Source organism: Bombina bombina, chromosome 3 (assembly GCF_027579735.1).
Source record: "Bombina bombina isolate aBomBom1 chromosome 3, aBomBom1.pri, whole genome shotgun sequence".
Classification (NCBI taxonomy): Eukaryota; Metazoa; Chordata; class Amphibia; order Anura; family Bombinatoridae; genus Bombina; species Bombina bombina.
Window position 1 is genome coordinate 351777320 of NC_069501.1, and position 12505 is coordinate 351789824.

The following is a 12505-nucleotide window of genomic DNA, read 5'->3' on the forward strand; positions in this document are numbered from 1 at the left end:
TGCTATTTTCTAGTATATATTAAAGGGACATGGTACACAAAAATGTTCTATCATGCATATACAAGAGAAGCATTTACATGTAATTTTACATGAAAAAAAAAATCTGTTTACATTTAAGCTGAAAATAATACTACAAGATTAAAGGGATATGAAACCATTTTTTTCTTTCATGATTCAGATAGAGCATGTGATTTTAAAAAAACTTTTCAATTTACTTCTGTTATCTAATTTGTTTTGTTCTTTTGATATAATTTGTTGAAAAGGATACCTAGGTAGACTCAGGAGCTGCTGATTGGTGGCTGCACATATATGCCTCATGTTATTGCCTCATCCAATGTGTTCAGCTAGCTCCCAGTAGTGCATTGCTGTTTCTTCAACAAAGAATTCAAAGAGAACACTGCAAACTAGATAATAGAAGTAAGTATGTTCTGTCTGAATTATGAAAGATTTTTTGGGGGGGTTTATGCCCCTTTATTACATATTCTCACTATATACACACACATATATATATATATATATATATATATATATATATATATATATATATATATATATATACAGTATATATATATTTATTAGGACACACCTCTGCAAGTGTAGGGTTTTCACTCAGCGGTATTTTACCAAAATGGGTACCACTTTTAACCCCTTAATGACCATTGATGTACCCTGTTAGTCGCTGGTCGTTAAGGTTTTTCAGACCGCACTATTAAAATGCAATCCCCATAGAAAGACCAGCAACGTACAGGGTACGCCGCTTGTCATTAAGGGTTAAGGTTCAGGTCAAAGTTGAAAATAAAGATTAAATATAGAAATAAAGACACTATCATGGCAAAAGTTATTCTAAGTGTACTGGGATATAATTATAAACAAATGCTAGCAGCTTTAGTGCCTGATTTATGCTGTATAATTATTTATGCTAATGAACATGACCAGTATTTTTTTTCCAGAAAAGCTGGCAACCCTATACAAGTGTGACTTGAAAACATTAATTTATTCAGGTCAGGAGCATGAAATTATAAAAAAGCACAAAACATATTTCAAAGAATGAAATACATTTTAAAACGCTCTCTTTTATATGAAACAAACAAAACTGGTGACTACAATGTCATTGTAATGGGTATTGATGTATAATAAATGAGGCCACATATTTCCTATAGGAACTGATATATTAATTTTTATGTTAATGTTGACAAAATCTTTTGCTTTTGTTGTTGAGAAGATCGATAATGAAAATTCAGTAGTTGTAATTGTTATATAATTGTTGTGACTTAGGGCCCGTTGTAACTTAGGGTACTGCCAGGTACCTCAATAATTTTTGTCACTGTTGAAGGTTCTAAACGAGAAGGAGAGACATCTACATTACAATAAAGTACAATAATTACCTTAACAAATTCTCTCCATGTTGGCTGGCTTTTGATCTAGTCTTAGTGTTATGAATTGCTTTTCTAATACTCTCATATTTTTTTCTTTATTTCAAGAGTGGATAACAATGAAGATTTTGAATTCAAAATGGCTCTGGACCTACCAGATAATGTGGGAAACTAAGGAATCAAAAGCTACTTAAAGCTCATTGAGGTCACCATTACACTTTGACAAGGAATACAATATTTGTTATAATAGGAAAATAACTTAATGAACACGAACCTACATGAATGAAACTGACTATCAAGGTGCCAGACAGACCAAAATTGGAGAAGAAATCACACATTTTGCTATACTTATGTCAACCTGCACTGTTTAACAATGTCAAGAAATACAGAAATACTTAACTTGTCCTTTCTATTGGATCAGGAGAGGGAAATTATTTTGGGAGTATTACAAAGAGATGAACAATTAAAGAAAGTTGAAGATAAACGAGTAAGGTAAGTTTTTGTTTGTTTTTTGCTTATTTTCCTGTTTTTAACCAAATATAGCAATTTATATTTGATTTGGTAAACCTGAATAATTTCCCATTTAAAAAACAAAAAACAAAAATACCATTACATTGAATTACTACAAATGGCTTTGCAAATGTCTGTTATATATGTTTTTAAAGGAATTTGAATGTCACACAGATGTTAATACTATAGTTTAAATACATTCTCAAATGTAATAAAATATTAGTATTCACTTAATAAAAGTTTTTTTTAAAAAAAATAAAATTTTAATTTGTGTTCAGGCAGTGCTGAAACCAATAATTTTCCATTTTTCCCTGTGTGATTTTGAATTATAGCTTAAGCATAATTTGACTAACTACTATTAAATTGGCTTAATTGAACATCTCCTTAAAACTGAAGTGGTTTGACATATTAATTTGTTTTTTTAAATTTTGTTTACTGTCTTTTCTATGACTGCAGTATTTATGAATTTCATAAAGGACACATTTAGATCTTTTCAAGAAAAAGGTGTTTGAGTTAAGAATGTTGATTGACAACAGCTAACCATGCCCATACTGGGAAAAATCATCACCATTCTTTGCATTTTCTTTGTTTTTATATTTGTAAATTCAAATTACTGTAAACAATTGTTTTCACTCTGAATATTTTAAACCATGGACTAAAAAAATAATAATCAGTTTTTGTTCTACATGATATGGTGTATGTAACTTAAAGGGATATGAAACCCAAAAATGTTCTTTTGTGCTCCAGACAGCATACAATTTTAAAACGTTTCCAATTAACTTATATTATCAAATTTGCTTCATTCCCATTGTATTCTTTGTTGAAGATATATCAGGAAATAGTACTGCCATCTAGTGCTCTTGCAAATGGATAGTATTTTTGCAAAACGGCTGCCATATAGTGTACTATACAGGTTCATGCTTCTGAGCTTATGCTCCGTCTTTTCAACAAAAGATACCAAGAGAGCGAAAAAATTTGGTAATAGAAGTAAACTAGAAAGTTGTTTAAAATTGCATGCTCTATCTGAGTCATGAAAGAAAATGTTTGTGTTTTAGTCCCTTTAATGTATTTGAGCAACTCTACATAGATGCTTGATACAGGTTTTTGTCACTTTTTTATATACTACAAACTCCTATTTTTACTTTTTTTCCTCACTCACCATGGTCTGTCTGTACAAACCATCACAACTTCTTCTATTTACAGACAATATATGTCAGGAGGTAACAATTTGTTGTAATCTGCAGTAAATATGAAGACACAATTAGTAGCAGCACTTAGTAATACATTACTTTGATGTGTATGGTTTGCAAACGCCTGGATTTCTATTGTTTCTTCAAAATCATATAGATCTTGTTGTCCTGTTCTGATTTGTCTCAATTCCCAGGGAGCTGAGAAGCAGGAATTTTCCTGTTTTTAATTTAGTTGAATCAGCTGAACCTGTTTGTTTTACCAAAATAGCTTTAGCTTGAGACAGACACATAATTGTTTCCAGGAATGTCTGTATCTTTATATTAATCAGAACTACCTTTTCAGGTTATTGTACAAAATATGTACTTAGATTTTTTTTTAGCAAATCAAGAATAAGAGGAACCTGGTGGTTGAAATAGTGATTCAGAGTGACCTACAATAATCTTGTGATATAAATTTTGTTACTGGAAAAAAAATAAAGATAAAAATGTTGCACTACTCAGAAATGTTCACTTAGACCTTAAAATGTTGACAATATTTAAAGGACTGGAGGGAGGGTTACATGTCTGCAAAAGCACTCTTATTATTAGGCAGTACCACAAACTACACCAATAAAACCCTTCCATGACCTGGAACTGCTCTGATCCTCCCCAGGGAAGTTGTACCTGTCATGCGTAGACACTACAATGTCCAACCCATGCAGAGCTTCCTTGCTGCCAGTTTCCTGTTTATAAAGTAGGCCACCACACTGGAAAGTTGCAGCCACCAAATTGCCTGGGTCAGAAGATACTGGTCTGGTAAGTGCTTCATGTTGACTAACAGAATAAGAGGAGGTGTGGCTTCAGGCTACTGGTGCCTAGTAATGTATAGTGTCTGTGGTACTGTTTACAAGTATAGGTAAAAGCAAGTACCGCCCCCTTAGATGTTTTCATGTAACAAGAGCTAATGGATTAATGGGCGGTGAAAAGAGACAAGGAATTTTATGCACTTAAATTGTAAGCGCCAATCATGATGATGTAAAATGTTTTAATAGTTGCAATAAAGTCTATTTTTAAGCCTTTACTAGCTTTGTATGTGCAGCCGTTCTTTGGTGAGACTGCAGAACTGCTTGCTTGTTGGCTAGTTAAGAAAAAGTATTCCCTGCCCGACGTCCAAAACTTAGTGTCCCGAGCGTCGGTCAATACAATTCACACAACCCTGTAGGTATATTTTAATAATGATTTTTCTTTATTCACATCTATGTAAACTGTCAATGTACTCCTAGGACCTTGACGTACTGTGACTTACAATATTGTTATTGTATTTACTTTATGTACCTGTGGTTTGGCCCTGTTGTAGTATTTATTTTGGCTATAGCAACTTCTTATATATTATATGGTAGCATTTCCATCATGTTGTTTTACTAAGAGGTATTGTATTTGTTTGTACATATCTTATCAGGGAATGAGGTTGTCCAGTAACTTTTCTTCTGCTATATAGTGTAGATTTGCTTTGTCATATTCTGACTAACTAGTATTATATATTTGTGAGCATAATACACCTTCTACTTGATAGTCTGTTAGATCAGTCAGTGTATGTTGGAGGCATCTTCTATAACGTGTATTTTCATTTATTATTGTTTGACATAAGGTTTGTTCTTTATGATATTACATTGGTTGTCTCTACAATGTTATACTGCTGTAAGTGTACATCTGGCAGGGTTCAAAAGTATAATCCTGCTACATATCTGTCCCTAATTGGCCATCGGAAGAGATTTACTGATAAAAAACCCAGCAGAACACAAGAACTTTTACTAACAGAATGACAACTGAGTAAAGTAGCCTGGCCAAGAGGTACACAAAAGCCTATAGTATTTATTTATATATGTATCCATGTTCATTGCTCACATAAAAATTAATTAATGGGACATGAAAGTCATAATTTAACGTTCATGAGGCAGATAAAATGTGCAATTTTAAACAACTTTCCAGTTTACGTGTATGATCAAATTGGCTTTGTTCTCTTATTTTCTTTTGTTGAAGATTAATTCTAGGTAGAGTGATAGGAGCTTAGGAGTGTGCATGTATCTTTAGCAGTCTATTGTAGCTGTGTTTGTAACTATGTATTACATCACAATAAACATTAGGTAGGCTGATAAGAGCTTAGGAGCATGGCTATGTCTTTAGCATTCCATGGCAGCAGTGTGTGCAGCTATGTATAACATTGCTATAGACATTGTTGCAAACACTGCTGCCAAATGGCTAAAGGCACATGCACTCTCCTGAGCTCACCTAAGATTACAAAGTATACCAAGAGAACAATGCAAAATTGATAATAGAAGTAAATTGGCAAGCAGTTAATTTCACGTGCTGTCAAATCGATTTCAGATTAATTTTGAATACTTTCCTTTGTACTCCCCTGATCATTTCTTTCTGCCTAAAACAGTAACATAAAATTATTTTAAAAATATTTTTCTTCTACAAGATATGACGAGTCCACGGATTTCATCCTTACTTGTGGGATTTATCCTCCTGCTAACAGGAAGTGGCAAAGAGCACCACAGCAGAGCTGTATATATAGATCCTCCCTTCCCTCCACCTCCAGTCATTCTCTTTACCTGTGTTAGTAATAGGAAGAGGTAAAGTGAGGTGTTAGTTTTAGATTCTTCAATCGAGAATTTTTTTTTTTTTAAATGGTACCGGTGTGTACTATTTTCCTCAGGGAGAAATGGATTAAGGAATGAAGAAATTTTTCTGCCCTGAGGTTGATGATCTTAGCAGACATTACTAAGATCCATTCTGGTTCCCACAGAACTGCTGAAGGTAGTGCAAGAAAAATCTTCAGTGTGGAGACCGGTATCATGCTACAAGCAGCATTGAGGTATGTTCAGTCTTTTATTTCTGAGGAGACTTGTTATATCAGAACTGGCTGACATTATTCCCTGTAAGGGAAGGGGTAAGCAATAGACCTATATGGATTAGGGTGTTACTGAAATTCCTGTTTTTATTCATATTGATACTACGGTTATGTATCTTTATAAGGGGCTTGACACTGGGAGAGGCAGCTGTGACACTTATATATTTAATATTGAATGGCTGCAGTTATGTGTGATATAATTGTGAGTGAAGGGGACCACATGGCTTATTACAAACTGCTTCCCATGTGGTTAGACAGACTGTTGATGCGACGTCCATGATGGGCGGGGCATATTTCGCGCTCTCAGACGCGCAGTTTCATTTCTCTAGAAGGCAGCAGGCACTTGCTCCGGTGGGACCTAAAGTTGAATTTCAGTCACCGGATCGTTATTGAGTCAATCTTGTGTACCCTGTGGGCAGGTAGGCGCTACAGCAGAGCTGTGGCGAGGTGCAGGGGCTGTTATCACTGTTTAAAGTTTATTTTCAGAATAAAAAGACTCTTTAAAAGATGATTTAGTCTTTTCTCAAATGCTGCAATAATTTTTGGCAAATTTGTTCTGTTCTTTGTAATTTTTTAGTACTAAAAAAAAAATCTCCCCAAGTGCCACAACCTTTAACGCCCACCCAAGCGACGCCAGGTTCCTCAACCGCATCTAATTCATTTACTCTGCAGGATATGGCTGCAGTTATGTCAACTACCCTTACAGAGGTATTATCTAAGTTACAAGTGTTACAGGGTAAACACAGTAGGACAGGGATCAATGTGAATACTGAGTCCTCGGATGCTTTGTTGGCTATTTCCGATGTGCCCTCACAGGGATCTGAGTTGGGGGTCAGGGAACTTTTGTCTGAGGGAGAACTTTTGGAACCGGGAAGTGTGTTACCTCAGACAGCTGGAACACCTCCGCCTGTTACTGCGGGAGGTCTTAGCGACTCTGGATGACTGTGACCCTATTATGGTACCACCAAAGAAATTGTGTAAAATGGACAAATATCTGGAAGTTCCCACTTAAACTGATGTTTTTCCGGTTCCCAAGAGGATCTTGGATATTATTAAGAAGGAGTGGGACAGACCGGGTATACCGTTCTCTCCTCCCCCTAACTTTAAGAAAATGTATCCCATATCAGACACCATTTGGGACTCTTGGCAAACTGTCCCTGACCCTGGCTAAGCGTACAACTATTCCTATTGAGGACAGCTGTGCTTTCAAAGACCCTATGGATAAAAAATTAGAGGGTCTTCTAAAGAAGTTATTTATTCATCAGGGTTTCCTTTTGCAACCGACAGCCTGCATTGTTCCAGGTACTACTGCAGCTGCTTTCTGGTTTGATGCCTTAGAAGAGTCTCTTAAAATTGAGACCCCTTTTGAGGATATTTTAGATAGAATTAAGGCTCTCAAGCTTGCTAATTCTTTTATTACAGATGCCGCCTTTCAAATTGCTAAGTTGGCGGCTAAAAATGCATGATTTGCCATTTTAGCACGTAGAGCGTTATGGTTAAAATCATGGTCTGCTGATGTGTCATCTAAGTCAAAGCTCTTGGCTATTCCTTTCAAGGGTAAGACCCTATTCGGGCCTGAGTTGAAGGAAATCATTTCTGACATTACTGGAGGTAAGGGTCACGCTCTACCTCAGGATAAGTCTGTTAAGATGAGGAGTAAACAAAATAATTTTCGTTCCTTTCAGAACTTTAAAGGAGTACCCTCTTCTTCCTCTTCCTCCACAGAGCAGGAAGGGAATTTTGCTCAGGCCAAGTCCGTCTGGAGACCCAACCAGGCTTGGAACAAGGGTAAACAACCCAAGAAGCCCGCTGCTGCTACAAAGACAGCATGAAGGGGCAGCCCCCAATCTGGGACCGGATCTAGTAGGGGGCAGACTTTCTTTCTTTGCCCAGGCTTGGGCAAGAGATGTTCAGGACACCTGGGCACTGGAAATCATGACCCACGGGTATCAACTGGAATTAAAAAAAATTCTCCCAAGGGGAACTTTTCTTCTTTCACGATTGTCTGTAAACCAGATAAAAAGAGAGGCGTTCTTAAGTTGTGTAAAAGACTTCTCTACTATGGGAGTAATTTGTCCCGTTCCAAGACTAGAACAGGGACAGGGGTTTTACTCAAATCTTTTCGTGGTTCCCAAAAAAGAGGGAACGTTCAGACCTATTTTAGATCTCAAGAGTCTAAACAAGTTTCTCAGAGTCCCATCTTTCAAAATGGAGACCATCCAAACAATTTTACCAATGATCCAGGTGGGTCAATATATGACTACCGTGGACTTGAAGGATGCAAACCTTCATATTCCTATCCACAAAGATCATCATCAGTTCCTAAGGTTTGCCTTCCTGGACAAACATTATCAGTTCATGGCTCTTCCCTTTGGGTTGGCCAAAGCACCCAGGATCTTCACGAAGGTTCTAGGGTCCCTTCTGGTGGTTATCAGGCCACGGGGCAAAGCAGTGGCGCCTTATCTGGACAATATTTTGATTCAGGCGTCAACTTATCATCTGACAAAGTCTCATACAGACACAGTGCTGTCCTTTCTGAGAACTCACGGGTGGAAGGTGAATCTAGAAAAGAGTTCACTAAATCCACAGACAAAGGTTCCCTTCTTGGGAACTCTGATAGATTCTATAGCAATGAAGATTTTTCTGACGGAGGTCAGAAAATCAAAAATTCTAAATACATGCCGAGCCCTTCAGTCCAATCCTCGGCCGTCAGTGGCTCAGTGTATGGAGGTAATTGGATTGATGGTGGCGGCAATGGACATCATTCCGTTTGCTCGGTTTCATCTCAGACCACTGCAACTGTGCATGCTCGGCCAGTGGAATGGGGACTATGCAAATTTATCTCCTCCGATAAATCTGGATCAAGAGACCAGAAACTCTCTTCTTTGGTGGTTGTCGCCAGATCATCTGTCCCAAGGGACATGCTTCCGCAGACCCTTGTGGGTGATAATGACAATGGACGCCAGTCTAATAGGCTGGGGTGCAGTCTGGAATTCCCTGAAGGCTCAGGGTGTATGGACTCAGTTGGAGTCTCTACTTCCAATCAATATTCTGGAATTGAGAGCAATATTCAATGCGCTTCAGGTGTGGCATCAGTTGGCTTCGGCCAAATTCATCAGATTCCAGTCGGACAACATCACGACTGTGGCTTACATCAATTATCAGGGAGGAACGAGGAGTTCCTTAGCGATGACAGAAGTATCCAAGATAATTTGATGGGCGGAGGCTCACTCTTGTTATCTGTCAGCAATCTACATCCCAGGAGTGGACAACTGGGAATCAGACTTTTTAAGTCGACAGGCTTTTCATCTGGGGGAGTGGGAACTCCATCCGGAGGTATTTGCCTCACTGATTCTCCGATGGGGCGGACCAGAATTGGATCTGATGGCATCTCGACAGAATGCCAAGCTTCCAAGATACGGATCCAGGTTGAGGGATCCTCAGGTTGAACTGATAGATGCCTTGGCAGTGCCTTGGTCGTTCAACCTAGCTTATGTGTTTCCATGGTTTCCTCTCCTTCCCCGGGTGATTGCTCGGATCAAACAGGAGAGAGCTTCAGTAATTTTAAGACTTGGTATGCAGATCTAGTGGACATGTCCTCTCTGCCTCCGTGGAAACTTCCAGTGAGACAGGACCTTCTCATTCAAGGTCCTTTCCAACATCCAAATCTAATTTCTCTGCAGCTGACTGCTTGGAGATTGAACGCTTTATTTTATCTAAGCGTCTAAGCGGGGATTCTCTGATACGGTCATTGATACTTTGATTCAGGCACGTAAGCCTGTCACTAGAAAGATTTATCATAAGATATGGCGTAAATATCTTTTTTGGTGTGAATCCAAGGGCTACTCATGGAGTAAAGTTAGGATTCCCAGGATTCTGTCTTTCCTCCAAGAAGGATTGGAGAAAGGATTATCAGCGAGTTCCTTAAAGGGACAAATTTCTGCTTTGTCAATTTTGCTACACAAATGTTTGGCAGATGTTCCAGACGTTCAGTCTTTTTGTCAGGCTCTAACCAGAATTAAGCCTGTGTTTAAACCAATTGCTCCACCCTGGAGTTTGAATTTAGTTCTTAAAGTTCTTCAAGGGGTTCCGTTTGAACCCATGCATTCCATAGATATTAAGTTGTTATCTTGGAAAGTTTTGTTTTTGGTTGCTATTTCTTCTGCTCGTAGAGTTTCTGAGCTTTCAGCATTACAATGTGATTCGCCTTATCTTATCTTCCATTGTGATAAGGTGGTTTTACGTACCAAACCTGGTTTCCTTCCTAAGGTTGTTTCTAATAAGAATATTAATCAGGAAATCGTTGTTCCTTCATTGTGTCCTAACCCTTCTTCTAAGAAGGAGCGTATGTTGCATAACCTGGACGTGGTCCGTGCCCTGAAGTTTTACTTGCAGGCGACTAAGGATTTCCGTCAATTATCTTCATTATTCATTGTTTTTTCTGGAAAGTGTAGGGGTCAGAAAGCTACGGCTACCTCCCTATCTTTTTGGCTGAAGAGTATCATCCGTCTGGCATATGAGACTGCTGGACAGCAGCCTCCTGAAAGAATTACGGCTCATTCTACTAGGGCTGTGGCTTCCTCATGGGCATTTAAAAACGAGGCTTCTGTTGAACAGATTTGCAAGGCTGCGACTTGGTCGTCTCTTCACACTTTTTCCAAATTTTCCAAACTGTATGATTTTTCTGAAGCCACCCATGAAACATAACTGCTCATCCACAAATACATGTTGATGTTTAGAGATAAATACCTCTAAAACTACTGTAGAGATATACCTGTAATTTTATTTTCTTAAAGGGGGGTACAATTGCTAAAAGAAAATGATCTAATGTCTTAAAGCTAATTATTATTGCTCTGTTTCCATATAATTGTGTTTAACCTCTGCTAATGAGGTTAAAGTGATAGTAAACTTCCCAACAGATCTGGAATGTTAGTGATATTTTAGATAATGTTTAATCCATCAGTTGTAATAAAGATGCGCTATAACTTACCTTTTAAAATACGCTCTGGCCACCCACTTCAAAAGCATTTTTTTTTGGTTCTCCAATCGGGGCTCTAGCCATAAGGCCAAATTTTTTTTAAAGTGGGCAGCCGGAGCGCAGGGTATTTCAATTTCATTGCTACAGTTTACAATACTTTAAACATATAATTTAAGTCGGCTCCAGAACTTAAAGATAAGTAATGAGAGTATAATAAACAGAAGAGCTCAACTCCGTTTAGGCAGTATTTATTAAAAATATATAATAACAGTAACTAGCACTTACAGAAAAGTATGGTGTCAAGTGTCCATAAAATGTAGAAGGGGAATACACACTCCTTTTCGCTATCCCCCAGATTGCCGGGCTACTTCAGTCTATCATCCGTCTGAATCGCCACCTAAACGGAGTTGCACGCCTGTTTATTTTTCATCTTTGGAGCACTCAAATAGCCAAGTTGAGAGGAAACTGGCTTCAAGGAGCGGCACATGACAACGGAGTATTTTAATTTGATATTTCTGTACTGCAGTATGGTAAAAACTGTGTTTCCACATACAAGCTTACTTGTGTATTTAGCATTTTTATTGTATGTACTTCTCACCTGTTATTGAGTTGAGATAGCATATTTTATGTATATTTTATCTGCAGGCCTTTGAATTTTGTTACATGGTTGATTGTAGATATATATGGCGAACATTGAACCCATTTAGTAGCATATTCAAAAGAGTGGTTAGCGCTATTGTCTAATATATTTGTTTTGTAAAGAGAGTATAATGCAAAGTTGTGTTACTTTGGAAAACTAAACAATTCATATGTTTACTTTTCCTTTGCCTTTCTAGTGTGTTCCTTATGCAATATTAGCCACGTTACCATTATCTGTGGAACGAATAATGAAAAGAGGTTTTAGGGAAAAAGCGTTTCCCATTCAACACTTTTTTTTTAACAAACATTTAACCCATTCATTAATGCTGTTGTGGTTAATAAACATTTAGGGCCAGATTACTAGTGGATCGCTAACAGTTATGTGCGAGCGATAATGCGTTTATTGCGGGTGTTTGCGCACGTTGGGTTTTCCACTCGTATTGCAAGTTGAAAGTAAATGGGATCGCTTAGGCACAATTCACGTGAATGCACGTTGGGTTAGCGTGTTCTCAGAGCTCTAGTTAACTTCTTCGCAAAACAAAAAATTGTCACAAAACAAAAATACATTACAAGTACACTTACATTCATAACACCATCTAATAATTAATAAAACAAAATATTGCACAAAAAAGTTGCTCAAAGATATGAGGTCTCAGGTGAAAAAAAAGGCATGCAAAGAAAGGGCTTTAACACACAGACATACATTAATATACATATCTATATATACATATATATATATATATATATATATATATATATATATATATATATATATATATATATATATATAAAGCAAGTCATCCGGAGCTGAAGATAAAAAGTCCAACTTTAATGGTCAAATTAAAAGTGTAACAGTCATCAGTAACAAGCGTCTGACATGTTTCGGCCTGGGGCTTTACTCATAGACATAAGCTTGGTAAAA

The 12505-nt window shown here is 37.4% G+C and overlaps 1 protein-coding gene across 3 annotated transcripts in view; it reads left to right on the top strand.

Annotated features, from left to right (window-relative positions):
* The first annotated feature begins 308 nt into the window (after window positions 1–308).
* Window positions 309–12505, top strand: part of SYTL5 (synaptotagmin like 5) — a 407166-nt gene continuing 394969 nt past the window's right edge. For all 3 annotated transcript variants that reach the window (XM_053706464.1, XM_053706465.1, XM_053706466.1), the window contains exons 1-2: window positions 309–417; window positions 1482–1865. In XM_053706464.1, coding sequence (XP_053562439.1) covers window positions 1747–1865 — 119 coding nt within the window. In that variant the 5' untranslated portion in view covers window positions 309–417; window positions 1482–1746. The remainder of the gene's footprint in view (window positions 418–1481; window positions 1866–12505) is intronic.